The sequence below is a fragment of the Lygodium microphyllum genome, chromosome 3 (genome assembly GCF_053477565.2).
Source record: "Lygodium microphyllum isolate KBCC chromosome 3, Lygodium_microphyllum_v1.1.10, whole genome shotgun sequence".
Taxonomy (NCBI): domain Eukaryota; kingdom Viridiplantae; phylum Streptophyta; class Polypodiopsida; order Schizaeales; family Lygodiaceae; genus Lygodium; species Lygodium microphyllum.
Genome location: NC_141137.1, coordinates 68,567,376 through 68,590,672, shown reverse-complemented (window position 1 = coordinate 68,590,672; position 23,297 = coordinate 68,567,376). Strand labels below are relative to the sequence as shown.

General features: G+C 42.0%; 1 protein-coding gene across 2 annotated transcripts in view; it reads right to left on the bottom strand.

Annotated features, from left to right (window-relative positions):
• Positions 1–581: 581 nt before the first annotated feature.
• Positions 582–23,297, bottom strand: part of LOC148038461 (diacylglycerol kinase 1-like) — an 86,840-nt gene continuing 64,124 nt past the window's right edge. For both annotated transcript variants that reach the window (XM_087672345.1, XM_087672347.1), the window contains 4 exons: positions 2,044–2,121; positions 1,873–1,960; positions 1,428–1,544; positions 582–1,112 (listed from right to left, as the gene is read on the bottom strand). In XM_087672345.1, the coding sequence (XP_087528471.1) occupies positions 750–1,112; positions 1,428–1,544; positions 1,873–1,960; positions 2,044–2,121 (646 nt within the window). In that variant the 3' untranslated portion in view covers positions 582–749. The remainder of the gene's footprint in view (positions 1,113–1,427; positions 1,545–1,872; positions 1,961–2,043; positions 2,122–23,297) is intronic.

The window sequence follows — 23,297 nt, the reverse complement described above, 5'->3', positions numbered from 1 at the left end:
GGCAAAATTTCACAATCTCAATCAACAAATCTTACATCAAGGGATACGCTACTTAGATACATCGACGAGGATCTTGCATTCATGTGGATTTAAAAAACCATAGCTAATAACCCTCCATGGTAGATTGCATCAATATGTTGTGGAATGTATATTAGCTTATGTTTTTCTCTTGTGGATTGATATCATATTTAACATGATTGATTGGTTGAACAAATAAAGCTAACTATTTCCCTCTATTTCATAGCATATCAAACTCTCAATAAGTCGTCTATTGGTTAAGAATGATTGGTGCATGGGCTATCAATCATTCTAAACTTTAGAATGATTTCTGAGTTCCAAAGGGTTCAAGTTTGGTCTATCTGAGGAGATATGTAGATGATATAGTTTTTGGAGGGGTGTTGAAGACTCCTTGTTTGTGCTATTGTTTTCCACCATATGCATTCACATTAGCATACCAAGACACCTGTTTTTTCCGGTGGTTTTTTTCTGGTTCACTCCAAAAAAATAAAAATAAATAAAAAAATGGGTGAATGGATTTTCCTCCACACATTCATCTTCAGTTTCCCAGTCTGGACTTAACAGATGAAATGAATAATTTTTAATAATAATGAAACATTGGTAAAACATAAACAATGGGTGAAAGCTACAAAAAGAGAATTACAGTCTTATTTCAAAACCTCAATTTTCAAACACCTAATCCAGACTACTTTACACTGGCTTCCATGATCTTTGAGTCCTGAGAAGTAGTTTTAGCGTGATTCATCCATTCTGAAAGTATCAGCGGCCCCAAATTTCCTCTTTGCCTCTTTTTCATCATCAGAACTGTCTGTATCAGAAAGCGACTGGATTGACTCAATAGGATCAGACTCGCTAAGTTTCAAAGCAGGACTGTGAAGAGCATCCAAAGATATATTCACTGTGCCTGCTTCATGCGGGACACATTTAGCAATGCAGTCTCCTGTTGTAAGCATCACAGCCTGTCCCAGATGTGTGATCTCAATAACTGTCTTGGAGTCATCCACAGGTAATGGTTGTAGCCAAGGCTCTCCATCCATGCGCATATATGTATGGTCTGCATTACCTTTGTGAAATTCTATCCTTACTTTATGAGCCTGAAAAAAAATATGTACAGATCAATGTGCTGTACAGGTAGAAATGGAGGCAAAACTGAAAGACGAGCAACCATTATATTTAGAATATTGATTCATCCACCCATACTGCTCTTTAGTTAAGTGATTAAGGGTTGACCAGGCTACCCATTGCGCTATTCTTACACATACCATCATCGGTCATTACAGCCTCCAATTTTCATTTTCTTTGTCTGGCAGGGGCAGGATTGGGTTGAAAATAATGCATGATCCTTGTATTGACAAGAATGACTAACAGTTGACAAAAAACCAGGCTGCAGAAAGGAGGTTACAAAAAACCTGAGCTAGGCGTGTGCCATGGCCTTTAGGAGTAAGTAATGCCAGCCCATGCCATCCATCTCGAAAGCCAACTAGTTCAATTAGCCCATCATTCACGTAAGCAGGAGTTAAATTTCTCTGCATTGCAAACAAAAGTAACGTGTTGAATAATCCAAGGAATTGATAGTAACAACAGTACATGATAATGAAATTAGGAAAGCAGATCAGTTACTAATTGTTGGAAACCCAAACTGGGCACTGTACATTTTACAACTTTTCCTTGTTTGACAAAGTAATTACTCAAATCTGCTCAATTTCTTTTGCTGCAGTGGATTTATCGGGACAATAGCTGGACGCTTCCGACTTATTTTGTGGCTCTCTTTTATTTCACACAAATGAAATAGCAATGCCCAGGACAACTGGTTCAAAAGTTAGGAAGCTTAAGTAATATAGGCCAGATCAAAACCTTCTTGGACGACCTATCATCAGGTTGACCCCATGGATTCAGTCCTCCAGAAAAACTCGGGAGATTCAGCATCACAATAGACCTTATGCTGTTGCAGAAAAATGTTGTTAGCCCTTCCTTTTAGTGCAGTAAGTGCTAGCATCTGTTGAGCTCAACAACTCTACGACAAACCTCTTTGAAACATTCAATTTTTTCCAACTGCATTGATTGTCGTTCTGAATATAGATAGTCCCTAGTTGATTGATGTTCCTGTTTGAAATTCAAAAAATGAGAATTAAAACTACAATGATACTTGAAGCAACTGCCATACTAGTTTGCAAAGGCACAAAATAAAGCTTAGCTTAATAATTCACTGAACTTCTAATTGTGTGACAGATATAGAGCTATGGAAACAAAGCGCATCCAACATGGGGTGTCTGATGAGCTGAGCGCACGAATGTGACAGGCTGCCCCCCCAGGCTTCCGCCATCTGTTGCCACCAGCCTACAGCTGGAATGCCACTTGCCATCCACCTCTTCCTGCCTTTCTCTGCCCCATCTGTCACTGCACCTGGTGCATTCAGGTGTGGTAAATGCTGCCCCCCCCCCCAGGGCTGCACCTGGCAGTCCTGTCACCCCGCCTCCCCCCCTGCATTGCCTACTGCCCCCAGGCACAGGCTGCCGCTGCCTTCCCACATGACAGTGCTGCCATTTCCACCAGTGATCTGTCCTGATAGCTGAAGGCGACACAACGTGTGGCTCTGCGCAGGTGGATGATGAGGTTTCACAAGGGTCCAGCTATGCCAAAGGGGGAAGCAATGGTCCCGCAGCCCCACAAGACAGTGTGGCCATTCCCACCAGCAATCTCCGTCCTCGTAGGTGAAAGCGACAACCTGCGGCACTGTGCAGGTGGATGGTGAGGTTTTCACGAGGTTATAGCTATGCTAGAGGGGGAGGCAACAGGATGTGCAGCTGGTCCCACAGCCCCAACCCCTCTAGCAAAGGGTTCAGCAACACCAAAGGAGGGGGGCGACACAATGGGCCACGGCTGGCCCTGCAGCCCTAGCCCCTCCAGCAAAGGGTCAGAGGCTATGAGATAGGTCCCCGCCAAAAAGCCCCCTTTGTAGTCACGGCATTGGCCCCCGTAGGAGAGCAGGGCTCTCCCTACCCCCCACCCCCACCCAGATGACGCAGCCCACACTACCACCCTCAACACATCCCCCCCCCCCAAAAAAAAAAAACACCACCACTAGTTTTGTGGCAATGCTAGTCCCCCCGCACTTTCCCCCGTCAAGCACACCTTACAACTCAGGAGTTCTGTTGTGGTCCATGGTCATACACGAGAGTGGCAAGATAGGCAGAGCTAGCACTTTCCCTAGAGGTGGGCATCTTTGTGGTCTACAAATCAAAGGATGGCAAAGCCCACCTACTTGAACCACCAAATGGGCCTATTTGACAACTAAGGTGGAAGAGCTCGTGAGGGACCAAGTAGCAAAGCACACCTTTCTATGCACGACAAACACTAATAGCACAGCAATAGCCAGGATGTTGGATGGACATCAACTGGCGGCACAAGGAAAAGGTCCCACACCTAAACATCATCTTCCAAGCCCCTCCCCATTGGATCCTATTGATGGATGTGATCAAGGGGGCCACTTTCCCAAGCCACCCAATTCTATCAAATGATAAGAGTCTCATATCTCAACTTCACTCATGGATGTGTAACCGGGAGCATCTATTTGCCCCCTTATACACCACAGGTCTACCATGGGGGAATGGAGTCCATCCCGACACCTATAGCAAAGCGAATGCACAAGTCCCACAATTCCTCCTCTTCCTCAGCTTCTTCCATGCCAAACAAGTGCCTATTCGGCAACTACTAGCTCTATCCATGAGTTTACATTACACCTTGCATTCTAGAACGTGAACAACATCTCGTCCTAGGAAGTTGATTGTCACACAAGACAAGTTTTATGTTGGGGAGTGAGGGTGCTCTAGAGGAGGACAAGTTAGGCAGCTAGCTCAGACCACCCTTTCTGATCAGTGTCTGGTCCTTCTCACATTGGATGCACCTACTTCAGCAACACACACTCAAATTTGACCTATGGATGAGAGGAGGTGAGGAGGTAGATTGAGCAGCTCTAGACCAAGCAGTAGGTGAGGGGTGAGGAGATTGCAGAGGTGATAGAAGTTTTAGAAGAGTCAAAGAGCATCTGCCAGGAGGCAACCCTCCAAGCTTGACAATAGTAGGAGAGGGCACTTTAGAGCGCCTAGCAACCATCCTGATATTGCTACACCCACCTTGCAAATGCAAGAGCTTGGAGTGTGAGTGGCCCTCACAGGCTAAGAGGATAGGTGTTCAGAATTCTCCTTCCACATATCAGTAGCATTCTAGGCGCAAAAGGGGTACACAATGTGCAGAAAGTTCTTCCAAGTGCATCAACCATGTACCTCAAGAGACCAGATCTGGAGTCTCCTTGACCAACATAGGAGGGTCCACTTTCGCCTCGAGGAGGTGATGGAGCTTGCTACAGTCTTCTACAAACATCTTTTCCAATCGGAGATAGTAATATATAGCGTGCTTTGATGTGTAGACAATTGATGTAGCAATGCATCCCATCCCTTGTGACTGAGGTGATAGGACAGGCAATCCTTGAGCTATTCACGAAAAAGAAACTAGCTGAGGTATTCCACACATAGGATGGGCAGAAATACCTTGGAGAGGATGGACTATCTAGAGCATTCTTCTCCACTTATTGGGAGGTGGTGAAGGATCCCATTCTCCAAGCCTTTCTAGCCGATGTCGACTTGTAAAACGCCCCGAACAACATAGTATGCTTAACAATTATAATATTCGCTTGTTTTCGAGATTTAATATAAAAGAGAATAAACACTTAAAGCTGAAAATGAAAATTACTCACAAAATTACAGCCATGAAAATGTAAAAGTAATGGAGACAAGATTGAGGATTGAAGATGGAACCCCCTCCCCCCCCCCCCCCCGAAGGAATGTATTTCTGCTCAACCCAAGTCCCTTAGGGAAGAGCTCAGTTACAATCAACCTGAGAGTGAGGAGAAGTAATTCTCACTCTCACAAGATCATGCAAAGATGTATAAACACACATGCATTATCTATTATGCAATGATAAGAACTAATTTCTTTACAGTATGAGAGAAGAAAGAGGGGAAATCAGCCTTTCTTCATCGTTGATCAGCAATACATGGATAGGGCTTGCTTCTTGTTTCTAAAATGGAAGAAAGAGCTCGAGAAGGAGGTACTGTAATGAATTTACAGGCTTGTTGTCCTGTAAAACAGCAGTGATAGAAGAGGGAATATGGAGGAATTTGATAATGGAGAAGTGGGGGATGATGATGGGAATGGATGGGGTCAGTTTCTGGCTATCTGTGGGTGCTGTACATGAGTTTACAGTAAAGAAAAATGATGCTGAATGAAAAAAAACGAGCTCTTATTTATAGGAGAGGAAATAGCTAGTACAAAAGGGAAAAGTGGAGTAGCACAAGACAAGTGTCCAGCCACATGTCATGAGATGTGACAAGTGGTGGGACACTTGGAAACTTATGTGACAAGTGTCTTGACACTTGTCTCTTCTCTATAGCCTTCCTTTTTGGGCTGAATACTGTCAAGAATAAAAACAACCAAATTTAGTAAGCATAGTCAGAGTACAGAATTTACAATTTTTAGAATGGCATCCCTATTTTTTAGGACTAGCATTTTTAGGCTAATTCGAGGCTCCTAAAATTTAGGGACCTCCTAAAATTTAGGGACCCCCCCCCCCCCCCCCAATATGGGTGTCATATGAAAGCTTTTTCCGTGCACATCGCAAAACATGTGACTTTCCTATGCAAAGAAATGTGCATTTCAAGCTTTCAGCCCACACATGCACATTGTACAAGCATTTCATGATCATGCCATCTTGTTGATTGTAACTGTCTATTCTGGCGGATCTAGCCTACACTTCAAGGTATCAATCCTTTCTGTGTGCGAGTCTAACCCTAATATGCATGAGTTCTGGTCACAGGCGCCCAATCGGGCCATATAGGTGGAAGTGTGAACTATCTTTTCTCTAACCCACCGCATGGGTCCACCATAACTTGTGACCACTCATCAGTGGCCAGCTCCAATGCACTTTCCTTTATATCTAATTAGTGCAAAGGAAACAAATTTAATAAATCATTATATAGACAAATTAATGAAAAAGGATATAAATTCTGTTTCTACAGAGTTGTGACAGCCCTCTGGCTTTTATTCAGCTGTCCTCAGTTGAAAAGCTTCTTGATATGGTTGAAGAATGTCTGGGTAATCCTTCATGAATTTTTCATCTACCCATTGTGCATCTGTTGTGGGTAGATTCTTGAATTTTAGTAAAAATTTTCATGTCGCAAGGCCACTTCTCGTGGTTCGATCCTTGTGAAACAAAATCTGTTCAGGTTCCAAGAGTTGCTCTGTTTCTTCAACTTCTGGGGAATCTTCAGTAATGGGTTTCTTTGGTTCTGGTCCTATGTAAGGTTTTAGCAAACTTCCATGAAAAGCATTGTGTATTTTCCAATGAGCAGGAAGCTCAAGTCGATAAGAAATTTCATTTATTTTCTCAATCACTTTGAAGGGTCCAAAGTATCTACTGGAGAGCTTTGAAAAAGATAAATTTTGACCGGAACCTTGTTTGAGCCTGCTTTTATCAAACTTTAGCAAGACATATTAACCTTCTTCAAAAGCCAAAGGTCTTCTTCGTTTATCTGCTTGCTTCTTTTGTCGCTCTTGGGAAACTTTGATAGTGGCTCAAACTTGATCCATTGCTGTTTTTAAATCTGAAGCAAACTCATCAGCAACAAAAATCTTATCTTTAGTGCGAATAATTGGAGGAGGAATCACTTTACCCTGTATTATTTCATTTGGAGCTTTCCCTGTGGATGAGTGCACTGTATTGTTGTAAGCAAACTCCAATAATGGAAGATATTTCTCCCATTGTGACTTATGTTCACTAACATAAGCTTTCAACATATCCAAAAGAGTGAGATTCATCACCTCTGTTTGGCCGTCAGTTTGAGGATGAAAAGCTAAGGAGAACTTTAAAGTGGTTCCCAAATTCTCAAATAAAGCACGCCAAAAGTTACTTGTGAATTTGGAGTCTCTATCTGAAATGATCTCAGAAGGCATACCATGTAATCTGAAGATATGTTGAATGAAAAGTCTTGCAGCTTGTGCGGATTTCAATGTTTTATGACATGGAATAAAATGTGATTGCTTGTTGAATAGATCAATTATGACCCAAATCATATCATGACCTTGAGGTGTTCTTGGAATACCTGAGATGAAATCCATTGTGATAGATTCCTATGGATCTTTGGACACTGGAAGAGGTTGCAACAATCCTGGAGTCTTCTGCCTATCATACTTGGATTTTTGGCATACTAGACAAGCCTTAATTAAGTTATGTGTATCTCTTCGTAATGTTGGCCAATAAAAGTAGTGCTCAATTGCACTTAAGAGTGGCTGCCCTCCCTCTATGCCTTGCATAAAGGGGTTCATGACTTTCTTTAAGCACCTTTTGTCGAACAGGAAGAGTAACACAAAGGCGATTGTTCATGAGAAGGTAACCGTCTTTGATGGAATAATCTGGATGAGAACCTCCTTGCTGTAAATTTGACCAAATTGCTGCAAAATCAGTATCTTCATCATAAGTATTCTTCATCGTTTGAAAATCTTCATGATGAGCCACTGTAATAGTTGCAATGCGAGGCACTCTACAAAGTGCATCAGCAACTACATTTTGTTTCCCTGGAGTGTACATAATTTGAAAATGAAACATAGACAAGAAATTTTCCCATCTTACATGTTTCTCCTGCAAATGCTTTTGAGTCTTGAAATACTTCAAGCTCTAATGATTAGTTTTAATAAGGAATTCATTGCCTAAAAGATAATGTTTCCATATCTTCAAAGCATGAACCACTGCTAAAAGCTCATTTTCATAAATGTCATACCTTTTCTCCACATCATTTAGACGGCAGCTTTCAAAGGCTACGGCATGGCCTTCTTGATTTAGCACTGCACCAATATAATCACCGCAAGCATCTGCTTCCACCACGAATGGTTTTACCAAATCTGGAATGATAAGAATAGATCCAGAAGTAAGAGCTGTTTTCAGCCTTGTGAAGGTTGCCTTCTCTTTTTCCTTCCATTGGAAAGAGGTCTTCTTCTTTGTAAGATCATGAAGTGGAAAAGCCATATGTGCAAAATGCTTGATGAAGCGGCGGTAATAAGAGCATAAGCCAAGAAACGATCGCACCTCATGTACATCATGAAGATGAGGCCATTCTTGGATTATCCTGATCTTTTTCGAATCCATCCGAATCCCTTCAGAAGAGATGACATGCCCAAGGTAATTTATTTTATGCATGAAAAATTCACTCTTTTTACCATTTACCAAGAGTTGATTTTGTTGAAGTAATTGTAGAACAATCTCCAAGTGCTGATGATGCTCCTCTTCATTCTTGCTAAAGATAAGAATATCATCAAAGAAAGTACCGACATATTGTCGATATTCTCTAAAGATGCGCTCCATCATTCGATTAAAGGTGGCTGGTGCATTGGTTAATCCGAAAGAACCACCAAGAATTCATAAAGACCATATGAAGTGCGGAAAGCAGTTTTGTGTACATCTTGTGGTATTACTCTTATTTGATGATAACCACTCTTTAGATCAATGCGGCTGAAAACCTTTGAGCCTCCTAGACGATCCAAAATGTCGTCAATTCTGGAAATAGGAAACCGATTCTTCACTGTGATTTTGTTGAGGGCTCGATAATCAATGCACATCTTGAATGTGCCATCTTTCTTTTGAACAAGAAGAACCGGTGAACAAAATGGTGAGCTACTTGGCCTAATTAGCCCACAGTTGAGTAGGTCTTCGACTTGCTTTCTGATTTCTTCTTGTTGAGGACGGCTCACACCGTATGGTGCTATATTAGGAGGAGAACTGCCCGGAATAATATCAATATGATGGTCTTCTGGCCTTTCTAGGGAAAGCTGATAAGGAAGATCTTCCGAAAAACAATCTTTATACTTTTCCAAGAGCTCAAGTCGCTCTTGGTTTTCAGCATTCATATTATCTTTTACATCAGTGACATAAAGCAAACGACATTGAACACAATCCTTAATTGCTCTAGAGACTTGCATATGGCTTACCATAGGTATGGTGGCTCCAGAAACTCCAGCTTGGATCTCGTACTTCTTGCCTTTGTTGGTGAGTTCTACCTTCTTTTTCTGAGAGAAGATGGTTGAATCTACTCTATGATTCGAGGGCATGCCAAGAATCACATCGCAACCATCAAGGTCTCCGATACAGAAGGTATCTTCGTCACTGTAGCCTTGAATTTAAGACTTGAGCTTGCCAATGTAGGGTGTCACAGTCTTCACTGTGTCACCTTCATCGGCATTTAAAGCTTGGCGAACTTCTTCCAAAGTGTCCATCTCTTCATTCCTTAATCCAAACTCTTTAGCTAATTGCAAGGAAATGACATTTTCATTCGCCCCAAGATCTATCAAGAATAGTGCTTGCTTACCTTGCAACTGTCCCCAAGCTTTTAATAATTTGCGCATCTCTGGAGTATGAGTTGTGTTTACAACTACATCACTGATAGCATTGATTTTTACTGGCGACTTAGGCTTGTCAGAAACCTTGCTTTGTCCTTTGTTTGGACATTGCTTCGCTATGTGGCCTGTTTATCCACATTTAAAGCACTTCCCTTCTTTCATGAAGCACTGCTTTTCTTCTTCAAAAGGTTGCTTTGCTTGTGGGTATAGATTGGAGCGAAATTGAAGAGCATTAGAAGGTGCATAGGGCTTCATCTTCTTTTAATTTGATGGCTGCTTTTGCCGCTTTTTTGTCCTTCATTTGGGACTGAATATTCCTCATCATCAGCTACTCTTTTCTTATCATTCTTTTGGAATGATTTGTTGCCATTGTGCTCCATTTCCCATGTCTCAGTATGGTCAATGAGTTCCCTGAGACTAGAACAATGATAATGATTAAGAGCAGTACGAAGTTTAAAATGCAAACCTCCTTGAAACTTCCTAAGCTTTTCCGAACTGCTGATCTTCTTGAAATGTTGGACCTTCAAAAGTAGCTCCCAAAATCTCTTGGTACAGTCACCAAGTGACTCATTTTTCCTTTGCCAAAGCCGATCCCATTCCATTTTTACATCTCTTTTGAAATGAACAGGAAAAAATCGGCTTTGTATCATGCGAACAAAAAACCGCAATGATTTTGGGACAGTATGATCATATTCCAACCCCGTTCACTAAGTATGGGCTAAGTCGGTCAAATGTAAAGCTGCAAACTTAATCTTTTCTTTTTCTTTATACTTGTCACAACCATACAAAATTTGAAATTGACGAATAAACTTGAGAAGAAGATCAAGATTTCGGGAACCATCATACATACTAAACTTGATCTTCTTTTCAAGTTGAGATAGTGACTTAGTCTTCTTCTTCTTCTTATGCCTTCGTCCATGCCCTGATCTTGCGGTTGAAGATGATGAAGTGCTTGATGGAAATGAAGATGGAGACGAGGGAGAAGAATGTCGACGCCTTTGACGATGATGAGGTCTTCCACGAGAAGGGTGTGACTCTTTGTCACTAGAAGAGGGTCCATCAGAGTAGGCGTCAGATGACTTTGAAGAAGAGGATGAGCTTCGACGCGATCTCTTTCTTTGTCTTGAAGTAGAATGGGACTGCCTCTTAGAAGTAGTTGGACTTCTTGATCGGCTTCTTTCATTGGTATGGCTTTGTCTCCTTGAAGCAGATGGACTTCTTTCCTTGAATTCTTTGGGATTCTCAACTTTTTCTAGTTTGAGAAGTTGCTCACGAATTTGTTGATTCTCCTCTCTAAGACTTTGAATGGCTTGAAGGATAGCACTTGACTGATCCATTGAGACTCTAAGAAAAATATGCTCAAGCACTCAATGCAAGGGCTGAAAACAAACAAACTTATAATTGTAAGCACTACCAGTGTTGGGGTGAGGACCGAGCCAAAGCTCTGATACCACTGTAAAACGCCCCGAACAACGCAGTATGCTTAACAATTATGATATTCGCTTGTTTTCGAGATTTAATATAAAAGAGAATAAACACTTAAAGCTGAAAATGAAAATTACTCACAAAATTACAGCCATAAAAATGTAAAAGTAATGGAGACAAGATTGAGGGTTGAAGATGGGCAAACCCCCCCCCCCCAAAGGAATGTATTTCTGCTCAACCCAAGTCCCTTAGGGAAGAGCTCAGTTACAATCAACCTGAGAGTGAGGAGAAGTAATTCTCACTCTCACAAGATCATGCAAAGATGTACAAACACACATGCATTATCTATTATGCAATGATAAAAACTGATTTCTTTACAGTATGAGAGAAGAAAGAGAAGAAATCAGCCTTTCTTCATCGTTGATCAGCAGTACATGGATAGGGCTTGCTTCTTGTTGCTAAAATGGAAGAAAGAGCTCGAGAAGGAGGTGTTGTAATGAATTTACAAGCTTGTTGTCCTGTAAAACAGCAGTGATAGAAGAGGAAATATGGAGGAATTTGATAATGGAGAAGTAGGGGATGATGATGGGGATGGATGGGGTCAGTTTCTGGCTATCTGTGGGTGTTGTACATGAGTTTACAGTAAAGAAAAATGATGTTGAATGAAGAAAAACGAGCTCTTATTTATAGGAGAGGAAAGAGCTAGTACAAAAGGAAAAAGTGGAGTGGCACAAGACAACTGTCCAGCCACATGTCATGAGATGTGACAAGTGGTGGGACACTTGGAAACTTGTGTGACAAGTGTCTTGACACTTGTCTCTTCTCTATGGCCTTCCTTTTTGGGCTGAAAACTGTCAAGAATAGAAACAACCAAATTTAGTAAGCACAGTCAGAGTACAAATTTTACAATTTTTAGAATGACATCCCTATTTTTTAGAACTAGCATTTTTTAGGACTAGCATTGTTAGACTAATTCGAGGCTCCTAAAATTTAGGGACGACCTAAAATTTAGGGACCCCCCCAATATGGGTGTCATATAAGCTTTTTCCATGTACATCGCAAAAACGGTATCAAAATCTTCATGTGACTTTCCTATGCAAAGAAATATGTATTTCAAGCTTTCAACCCACACATGCACATTGTACAAGCATTTCATGATCATGCCATCTTGTTGATTGTAACTGTCTGTTCTGGCGGATCTAGCCCACACTTCAAGGCATCAATCATTTCTGTGTGCAAGTATAACCCCGATATGCGTGAGTTCTGGTCACAGGCGCCCAATCAGGCCATATAGGTGGAAGTGTGAACTATCTTTTCTCTAGCCCACTGCGTGGGTCCACCATAACTTGTGACCACTCATCAATGGCCAGCTCCAATGCACTTTTCTTTATATCTAACTAGTGCAAAGAAAAAAAATTTAATAAATCATTATATAGAGAAATTAATGAAAAATGATACAAATTCTGTTTCTATAGAGTTGTGACACGACTGTACCAATTTCTAGCCACCACAAAGAGTAGAAATAGCTAAATCTTAATGTTTGTCACAACCATTTTTACAAGAACCACATTATGACCATGAATTTCCTACCTTTGGCCAAACCACCAAAGTGTCCCTTTGTGTGGAAATACACTAAGTGCAAAGACCGCTCTTTGTCTTGTTGGGAATAAAGGGCCATAGTGCCTTTTATATCTGCACGGGTGTAAACACACCCTTAGCACATTGTACTTTCATACATATATCTATCTAAAAACCTAAAGCGGTACACTCGTCATTGTACCTACAAACGTGCTCACTCTCCACTCTCCTTTTTTGCACTCTCTCTGTCTCTCACTGCGCGTAACGACTATCTATCTCCATCTTCGTGCCTAATCGATTCCTACAAACTAGTATCAGAGTGTAAGGTGTTGCAGGTGCTGCAGACCATCATTAGGCTGAGGTAGATAACCAGAGCTGGCAAGAGACAACTCAAAGGCGAGCAAGAGAATCATAGTCGTGAGCTGCAGAAAGCTGACAGGCTATAGAGAGTTTGCAAGGGCCATGCTCTATTGAGCTAAAATATGCATTACTTCCTGATTAGCCTCTTAAACAGCCCCAAAACACACTAAAAATGCTCTTTTAGAGTAAAACCCTAGAACGGGAAGCAGTTCGAGAGAGTTCAGTGGAAACCCTAAAATGGGGAGCGGTTCAAGAAAGTTTAGTGAAACCCTAATTTTTGGGGCGCCCTTTCACATCTATAAATAGACAGGCTGTCCCCCATTCAGCTATCATCCTTGTTTTGCAGGTTACACCAGCCCACACACCCTCTGCTGTTGTTGGTGCCCAGTTTCCAGCCTGCAGCCCACCTCCATCTGTTGTCCAGCCATCATCGACTGCAGCCACATCATCTTCAACCTATCCATTGCTGTAGGCGACAGCGCTCCGCTGCTGGCGACTGCTCCAAACTGTCCCAGACTGCTGTCCATCATCTCCAGGGTCAGCAAGCCTGCGTTTTCAGCATTGCAGGCCCTGACACTCTCAGACAGTGTTTCAGCTTGTTGTTTACAGCAGACCATGCATAGTTTCCAGTCCCCAATCGGTGGTACACTGCTGCGTTTACCAGTTTCTAGCCTCCAAACTACTACGTTTTGGTGACCAGCCTGCTGCCATTCACTATTCAGCACTCCTACACTCCGACTGGTGGTCAGAGACTTGGGATCCGTCTTCGGTGGATGTCACACTCCGAAATTGCTCTACGCCCTTGAGCACACTGTACACTGTTACATTCATTTACAGAATTCGTTCACTTCAGAGTTGTATTCTCTCTCTCCCTTCTTCTGTTTGTATTTGAGTTTTGAGTTTTGCGTTTAGGTTTTGAGTTTTGCCCTCTGTGTTTGTGTCTGTGTCTTTGTGTTTCTGTCGTGGTCGTACACTCTATGTGTCCTCAGTGCAAACCCTAGCAGTCTTCTTAACAGGCTCCAACTATGTGACAAGGCTTGTGGTGACTGGCACGCGATAGGCGACACGCATCACAGTCGAACAGAGTAGTGGGCAGCAGCCGTCGCGTGGCAGGCTACAATTGACCTGCAACAGACGCTTGGACTAGCGAGGCAAGCACGCGACGGTGATAGGACCAGTAGGGGAGCGCGCGACGGGGAGGACGGGAGACAAGCCTGACGGGTCAACAGACCCGTCGTTTAAAACTTTTTTTTCAAAAAATCCTTTTCTCAAACTCCTTCCTCTAACCAGGGTTCGCGCGTGCAAGCACAAAACGTCAAATTAGTGCAATTTTGGCCCAGAAAGTTGGGGCTTCGCCAGGCTGAGCACTGTTCGTGAAAAATTGAGGCATCTGCATCGGAATTGCAGACATTGTGCGCATTTGAATTGGGGATTTCGCCAAAATTGCTGAAATTTTGCTCATCTGAGTGAAATTTCTCAACATTTGGCCCAAAAATTTGGGGCTTTTCCCAGATCTGGGAAATTTGATGTAGGTCAAGCAAATTTGTCTCGAAAATTGCAAGAATTTGTGACATTTTGTCCCCGACATTTGGGGCTTTTCATGTACATGCACAAATTGGGCTGAAATTAACCCAATTTCTCGACATTGAGGCACATTGGACCCCGTGCAATTTGGGGCTTTTGCAATTTGGGCAAAATTTGTGCAACATTTGGTCATTTTATGTACATGCAGGTTGAATTCTGCACAATTTGGACATCAACACTTGGTAAAATTTGGGGGTTTTGCTGAAATTGCTTTATTTTGGCAAAATTGGACAGTCCTATGCATGACAGAGGAAATACAGATGTGTGTTTGACACTTTTGAGCACAAAATTTTGGGGCTTTTGACCGTTCGTGTCAAATTTTATGCCCATGGGTACATGTACAACAGAAATTGCAGCTGAAATTTTGGGATTTCTCATGTAATGTGATGCACATGCCCTTGGAACAGCTGTAATCAGTTGGATAATGCTGTAGCACTTGTTTTGTTTGGCGCTTCTGAAAATTTAATTACAGATCTGAAATCTGTACTTCTGTGTGGTCATTTATAACTGATTGGTACTTGTTTGTACCTTGGTCACTCAGGTGACAGTTTGGGCCTGCATTTACTGGTTTTTTGTAACATTTGGGCTGAAAATCATGGCTGGCAGCAATGACAGCGGTAATCTGATGCACATAAAGAAACTTAAAGGCGCACACAATTTTGCAGTTTGGCAAAAACAGTGCTACAATATCCTGTTACAAAAGAAGCAGGCAAAGCCGATCAAAACCAAAGGGGCAAAGCCCACGGACATGGATCAGGACGATTGGGATGAGTTGAATGAGCTTGCACGCTCAACCATAGAGCTATCAATTTCTGATGCCTTGCTCTTCAACATTGAAGGTTTGGATTCTGCATATGCTATATGGACTAGACTGGAAGAACTGTATGCACAAAAGAGTCCTGGAAGCAAAGTGTATTGGCTGAAAAAGCTTATGGATTTGCGTATGAAAGAGGGTACAACAATGTCTACTCACTTGAGTGAGTTTAACTCCATTTTCAGCCAGCTGGTTGCCTTGAAGTTCATGATTAATGAGGAATTTAAGGCTACTTTCTTGCTTTCCACTCTACTAGAGAGTTGGGATACATTCAAGACTGCTATGAGCAATTCTAATGTGATCCTTTTGTATGCTGATGTAGAGAGTGCTCTACTTATGGAAGAGATGAATCGGCAGAACAATGCATCCAGTAAGTCTTCCAGTGCTTTGCATACTAGGGGCAAATTACAGCAAAAGGGCAAATATGATGGCAAGGGATGCAATAAATCACGTGGCAAAGATGTTCAATGCCATCATTGTGGAAAGAAGGGTCACTTTAAATGTGACTGCTACAAATGGAAGAAAGAGAAAGGAAAAGGCAAGAAGACAGATGATAGCAAGGAAGAGAAGAAGGACAGTCAATCTAAGAAGAGCAGCGTAAAAATTGAAGAGGTGAATGTAGTCACTCATGATACTTTGGTGCACATGCTTTACTTGTTGCAGATACAAATGATGACATGCATACCTAGATTTTTTATTCAGGTGCTTCCTTTCATGTCACCCCTCATCGTGAGTGGTTTTCTGCCAATACAGGGGGTCGACATGGTGTTGTTCATCTTGGGGACAACTATGCATGTGAGATTGCAGGTATTGGCAGTGTGCAATTACAGTTTCAGCATGGCTCTGTCTTTACACTTCAGCATGTACGGCATGTACCTCAGCTCAAGAAGAGCTTGATTAGCACAGGGCAGCTAGATGATGATGCTTGAATAGAGTACTACTCTGTTTTACAGCTTTACAAATGGAAAAATGAATGAGAAATGACTGACTTATTGGCTAAGATGAAAGAACAAAAATAAGCCTCAGCTATATACACAATCAGAAATGCTTTCAAAGCATATGGAACCATAAAATCTTCAACTGATTAACTCAAAATGAAGTAGACAGCTTGTTGTGTAAACAGACCCTGCTTGACCAAATCTGCCATAACTTCTAATAGAAGTGTCCAAATGAAGCATGCCACATGTCAAAATGTAGCTCTTGAAGAGTACTTTGACCCTATGTAAGTGCCTTAATTCTGAAAATTAGGCACAATAAAATCTGTTCTAAAACAGCATGCTGTCCTGACCCTGTCTGCACCAAAACTAGCTCCATAGTCAATAAGCTTCAACCACTAATGCCAAAGGTTGCAAGAGTGATACTTTGTATCCACTTCATGTATCTAGTGTGCGTGACCATGTTGTTGCCGTGACCGAGCAGCCAAGCGTTTTTTTGTGGCATGGCCGGTTGGGGACACATGAGTCAAACAGAAATGAAAGTGCTTTCTCGTTTGGGTTACTTGCCTTGTCTTCGTTATGCTGATTTTGAGCATTGAGATCATTGCATTTATGGCTAACATGCACAGACGTCTCACAAAAAGTCTCTTTCTTTGAAATCTTCTCCTCTAGAGTTAGTGCATTCGGACGTATGTCAAATGCCAGGATTATCTTTAGGGAGAAATAAATATTTTGTCACCTTTGTCGATGATGCTACACGAAAAGTATGGGTTTACCCTATTCGTAGCAAGGATGAGGTGCTTGACAAGTTTAAAAAATTCTTGGCATTGGCTGAAAATCAGACAGATAAGACACTTAAGCGTCTTCGCTCTGACAATGGCGGGAAATATGTGTCCAAGGCCTTTCAGGCATTTTGTGAGAGCAGGAGGGAAGAGTTCCCCAAGAAGCGTGGTCGGGCAAGCCACCTTCATATGCTCATCTAAAAGTGTTTGGCTATGAGGATTTTGTGCACATTCGTAAAGAAAAACGCAATAAACTTCAGCCAAAGTCCTGTAAATGCATTTTCCTAGGATATGGTGACGAGGGTGAAATGGGGTATAAATTGTGGGATCCCGAGAATAGGAAAGTAGTACGCAGCAATGGTGTTATCTTCCGAGAAGATAGCATGCACAAACAGCCCAAAAAGACTGAGGAGGTCCGTAGGATAGTATTCCGAGGAGAATTACCTTTAGGACAGTAAAATGTGCCCACTGTACAGCAGCAAATACCTGCTGTAAATGAACCTGTGAATGCAGGAAATGATGCTGGAAATTATCAGCCAGCTATTGCCCATGAAAATGAGCCATTACATGTGCAGGAACAGCCAGGACAGCAAGCTGTTAATGCTACTTTGCAAGCTGAAATGCCAGGACAGCTTGCTAAAAATGGAAATTTGCAAGAACAGCCAGCAAACAATGACCATTGGGTTAGGAGATCGTCTAGGGCTACTAGACAACCTGACAAATTTGTTCCTGGTGCAATTAATGTGGCTGATTATGTCATGTTGACAGACTGTGGTGAACTGTCTTGCTTCAAGGAAGCAATGGACAGACAAGACAGCAAGAAATGGTATAAAGCCATGCTGTCAGAGATGGAATCTCTTGAAAAAAATGGCACTTGGGACTTGGTGCAGTTGCCTAAAGGGCAGAAAACCCTTCCATGCAAATGGATTTACAAGATGAAGGTCACTTCTGGTTTCTCACCCAAGTACAAAGCAAGATTGGTTGCAAAGGGGTACAAGCAGGAGCATGGAATTGAATTTGATGAGATTTTCTCTCCTGTAGTCAAGACGACTACATTGAGAATCATTTTGGCCTTGGTCGGTTGAAGATATGGAGCTCATAAAAATGGATGTAAAGACTGCGTTTTTACATGGTGATCTGCATGAAGACATATATATGCAGCAGCCTGAAGGGTTTGTTGAACAAGGGAAAGAAAAAATGGTATGTAAACTCAAAAGGAGTTTGTATAGGCTGAAACAAGCACCAAGAGAATGGTATCATAAGTTTGATACATTCAGGCAATCCCAAGGCTTTCATAGAAGTCAAGTGGATCACTACTTGTACACCAAGAAGACAGCAGATGGCAGCCTGATTATCTTGGTTTTGTATGTTGATCACATGCTAATTGCTGGCAGGGATACTCATGCCTTGGATTCATTGAAGCAAAGTCTTCATGGCAGCTTTGACATGAAGGATCTTGGTGATGCAAATCACATTCTTGGCATGTGAATACTCAGAGAAAGATCGAAAGGCTTACTCTATCTATCTTAGCAGGAGTATATCTCCAAAGTTTTGTAGCGTTTCAATATGGAGGGGGGGAAAACAATTGGGATTCCATTGCCTCCATATGTAAAACTCAGTGCAGAGGACAGCCCTACATCTGATGATGAGAAGGCTGAAATGGCCAAGATACCATATGCTTCAGCTGTTGGCAGTTTGATGTATGCTATGGTTGCTACATGGCCTGACATTGCCTTTACAGTGGGAGTGGTTAGCAAATACATGGCAACCCCTGGCAAGAAGCATTGAGATGCAGTGAAAGGTATTATGAGATACCTAAAGACACAAAGGAGTTGTGCATCTGCTTTGGAAAGCAGAAGGCATCTATTGTTGGCTTTACGGATGCAGACTATGCTGGTCATGCGGACTGCAGGAAGTCCACTTCTGGGCACGTGTTTACTTTCACAAGAGGAGAAGTCTCTTGGATCTCCAAGCTACAAAAGTGTGTTGCATTGTCTACTGCAGAGGCAGAGTATGTGGTTGCCACTAAGGCATGCAAGGAGGCTTTATGGCTTTCACATCTAGTGGGAGAGCTTGGCATCTCAAAGTTACATATTCTCCATTGTGATAGTCAAGAGTGCTATCATGCTAGCACGGAATCCTATCTTTCATGCAAAGACAAATCACATACAGGTGAAGTACCACTTCATTAGAGATCTACTTGACAGCAAGAGCATTGAGCTTGTCAAAGTGCATACATACTACGCGTAACGACTGTCTACCTCGATCTTCGTGCCTAATCGATTCCTACATGTCTCACCTCCAAGCTCCTATCATGAACTTTAAAGGCAAACCAACTCTAGGATTTGAATTTTGCTAGATTTGACTGTGTAGATAGAAAGCCACACTCAAGATTTATCGCATCTGCATATGGATGAGACTAGCATGCCCCTTCTCCACCACTTGCTCACACTCCATCTTTGGCATTGAGAGTCATGGCCACTCAACTAGAAGACCAATTTTGTGGTCATCAAAGCCATCACCGCACAATGGGAATCTATATCGGAATCGGAGAATAACAAAGAGTGAGAAGAGTCCTTGCTCTTCTTCTCTTGTTTCCACAATGCCACTAACTTCTTGCAACCCTTCTAGAGGTGCCCCTTCTTGCCACAAAAGTAGCATTGTCCCTTTATCTTTTTCGCCTCGCATCCCTTTATCTTCTTCACCTCACCCCTCTCGCAACCAACCAAAGATCACTCATGGGGACCACCAAAATGATGGCATCCTCCCTTGAGCCAATTCATGCTCCACTAACATAGATGTGATGAGTTAAAAACTAACAAGTGTGGTACATGTTTGAGCTAGTAAGATGTTATCCATGATTCCACACATTGTCTCTTCATCTTCTTCACCTCACCCCTCTCAAAAGCAACCAAAGCTCTCTCGTGAGGATTGCTAAAATCAGATGACAGCCTCCCTTGAGCAAATTCATGGTTCAATAACATAGATATGATGTGTTTGCTAAAGCAACCAAAGCTCTCTCATGAGGACAGCCAAAATGAGATGACAGCCTCCCTTGACCGAATTCATGCTCCAGTAACATAGATGTGATGTGTTGAAAACTAACTAGAGTGGTACATGTTTGAGCTAGTAAGATGTTATCCATGATTCCACACATTGTCCCTTCATCTTCTTCACCTCACCCCTCTCTAAAGCAACCAAAGCTCTCTCATGAGGACCACCAAAATGAGATGACAGCTTCTCTTGAGCAAATTCATGCTCCAATAACATAGATGTGTTGTGTTGAAAACTAACTAGAGTGGTACATGTTTGAGCTAGTAAGATGTTATCCATGATTCCACACCATCAAACTTTGCAGGTAGCTTGTAGAGAACCCCCAGCAAGTGAGCTTTGGGTAGGGTTGACTGCATATTGCAAAGGATAAATGACTGAATTGTATCAATTGACTCGAAACTGAATTTTTGCAATTGGCTATAAAGGGTAACGACCAGCATGGTCAATGGATCCTCGTACATAAGCTAGAGCTCTGACCAATTTCCAGAGATATCCCACAAGAGGTAGCTACTAGTAGGACTGTCTTCAGAATACAAAAAAGAATTGCCAAGTATGCTTTGGCATCATCTCTGTCCCAATCTAGGGTTGCTTGCTCAAAGTTGTCTCTGTCCCAACCAGATGGAAGACGAGAGGATCGCTGATGATGAAAAGCAGAACTTGGAACTATATATTGGAGGCGTTTCTGGACAAACCAAACTTTTATCACTGCACAGCAAGTTCAACAGTCAGGACCTTTGGGCTTGTCATCAATATTATCTCATGGAGGAGCCATTGAAAGATTAAATGAAGAAAAGATAAGGGTTTCAGAGAGAAAACATGGGACACTTATGGTTAATAAGCCCAAAAGTACAAGTTCAACAGTTAAAGAAAGAGATACCAGTTCGATACAATGCAAGAGAGAGGAACAATAAGTGGAGTGAGTGTAGTGAATGTAGGCATGACAAACAACATGTGTGAACCTTCCTTCAACTGCAAACCAGGCTGAAAAGACCATCAAGTTTGAGAACACAAGCTGAGAGAAAGTCAAAAGGTTGATGACTGCAAGATGGCAGGGCTGATCAGGTTTGCACCATTGAACACAATGGCAGGGCTGATTGGGTCCAAAGCATAGGTATTACATGCGGGACTCTTTTCTGCTGGTGCCCCCACTCAGCTATAGGGAAAACGAGCACGAGAGAGTTGTCCTCGACTCTCCACCCAGCCACGTCTAGGAAGTTGCTGGCTAGAACCCCAAATCGTGACACCCCTGCCAGCCGTCCACTTCAGGTGAGTTATATTATTTTTAAACTCACTTACTTCCTAGGCTCCCCTTGACCCCGTTTGAGCGCCCAAGGCCCCCGCACGGTCATCTCTCGCGCTTGTTCCCCAACAAGTTACACAATAAATGTAACATTTCCTCCCCCTTTAAGAATCGGTTTCGTCCTCGAAAACGATACTTGGAAGGTCCAAGTGTAAATTGGGAAACCTTTTCCTTAAAGTACTTACTCGCTCCCATGTTGAGCTTTCTTCTGAACAATCTTTCCATTTGACCAAATATTCTTGATAAATAGTATTCCTTATTCGTCTGTTATGAACATTTAAAATTCTTTTCTGCTTCATGTGGAATAGATTGGTCATCTAATAGCTCCTCAATGTTATCATTTAAGATTATTAGATTATCTATATCACCCAGCTTCTTTCTTAGCTTACTTACATGAAAAACTAGATGTGTTTTACTACCAACAGGTAGTTGGAGCTTGTAAGCCTGTTTCCCCACCCTCTTCAGTATTGTGAAAGGACCACAATACCTGGGTGAAAGCTTTGGACATCATCCCGTTTTCATGGTTTTAGTTTGTTCAAGCACCTTAAGATAGACCAATTCCCCTTCCTCAATGGAGATGACTCTTCGGTGAGGATCTGCATAAGCTCTAGCTCGATCTTGAGCTTTCTTAATATTTTCTTGAGCAAATTTTAACGTACTATTTATATCCTCAAAAAATCATTTGCTGCCTCAACCTTTTCCTTATGCAATCCTACTGCATGAGGAGCTCTAGGCTGAAACCCATACATTAACATAAATGGACTATATCCGGTGGAAGAGTGCTTGGCAAGGATTTGGTTAACCCTTTCAGTTTGTCCATCAGTTTGCGAGTGCTCAGCCGTACTCATGCTAAGTTTAGTATCCAATTTCCTAAATACAGCACGCCAAAATTGACTATCAAACTTTCTATCCCAATCAGAAACTATATTTGCCAGAAGGCCATACAATCGGTATATGTTCTCTATGAACAATCTAGCCAATTCTAGTGTTTTAACATCAGTTGAAGTTGGAATAAACCTAGCTATTTTGGTTAACCTATCCACAATCACCCACACAGAGTCGTGCCCCCTCTGTGTCCTGGGTAACGCGACTATAAAGTCCATGGAGATACTCTCCCATTTTCCCGAAGGAATCTCTAATGGATGGAGAAGTCCTCCCATTTTCAATCTTTCAGCTTTATTAACCTGGCATTTATTACATTTGACCACATAGTCAAGGACGTCCTTATTCATTCCAGGCCAATAGAACTGCCTTTTAATAAGACTATAAGTCTTATTAACTCCTGGATGTCCCGCACTAGGGGTATCATGACACTCAAAGAGTATCTGGCGCCTTATTTCTTCATCTTTCAGGACACATATCCTACCCTTGCAGAGTAAATAACCATTATCAATGGTAAAATTCTTCCACTTGAATCCCATTTGAGCAACCCCTAATGCTCCATTTCCTTGTTGAACATCCTCAAATGTTCCTTCCTCAGTGGAGGCCCTTCCATTTGGATCCCCATTTTCTATTGCTTCCCATATGTTGGAATATGTCGGATCAACCTGGCATTTCTCTTTTAAGGATTCAAGCAAATCGGAAGTGAATTGAGTAAAACTCAATTCATTTATGATGGGCATTCTACTCAGTGCATCAGCCACTATATTATACTTTCATTTTCTATACCTCATCTCATAGTCGAACTCTTGGAGGAGTTCGGTCCATCTGCCTTTTCGCCCTTGTAGATCCGGTTGGTCATTAAGCCACTTAATGCTTTCATGATCTGACAAGATCAAAAGTTTGGCACCATATAGATAGTGCCTCCATTTCTTCATTGCATGTACTATTGCATACAACTCCCTCTCATAAATAGAATAATTCCGTTTTACACGGTCGAATTTCTTGCTTTCAAAAGCAACTGGTCGACCTTCTTGTGATAAGACCGCGTCTACCGCCCTATCACTAGCATCAGCTTCAACCACGAATGGTTTATTGGAATCCACAATTAATAGTACTGGAGCG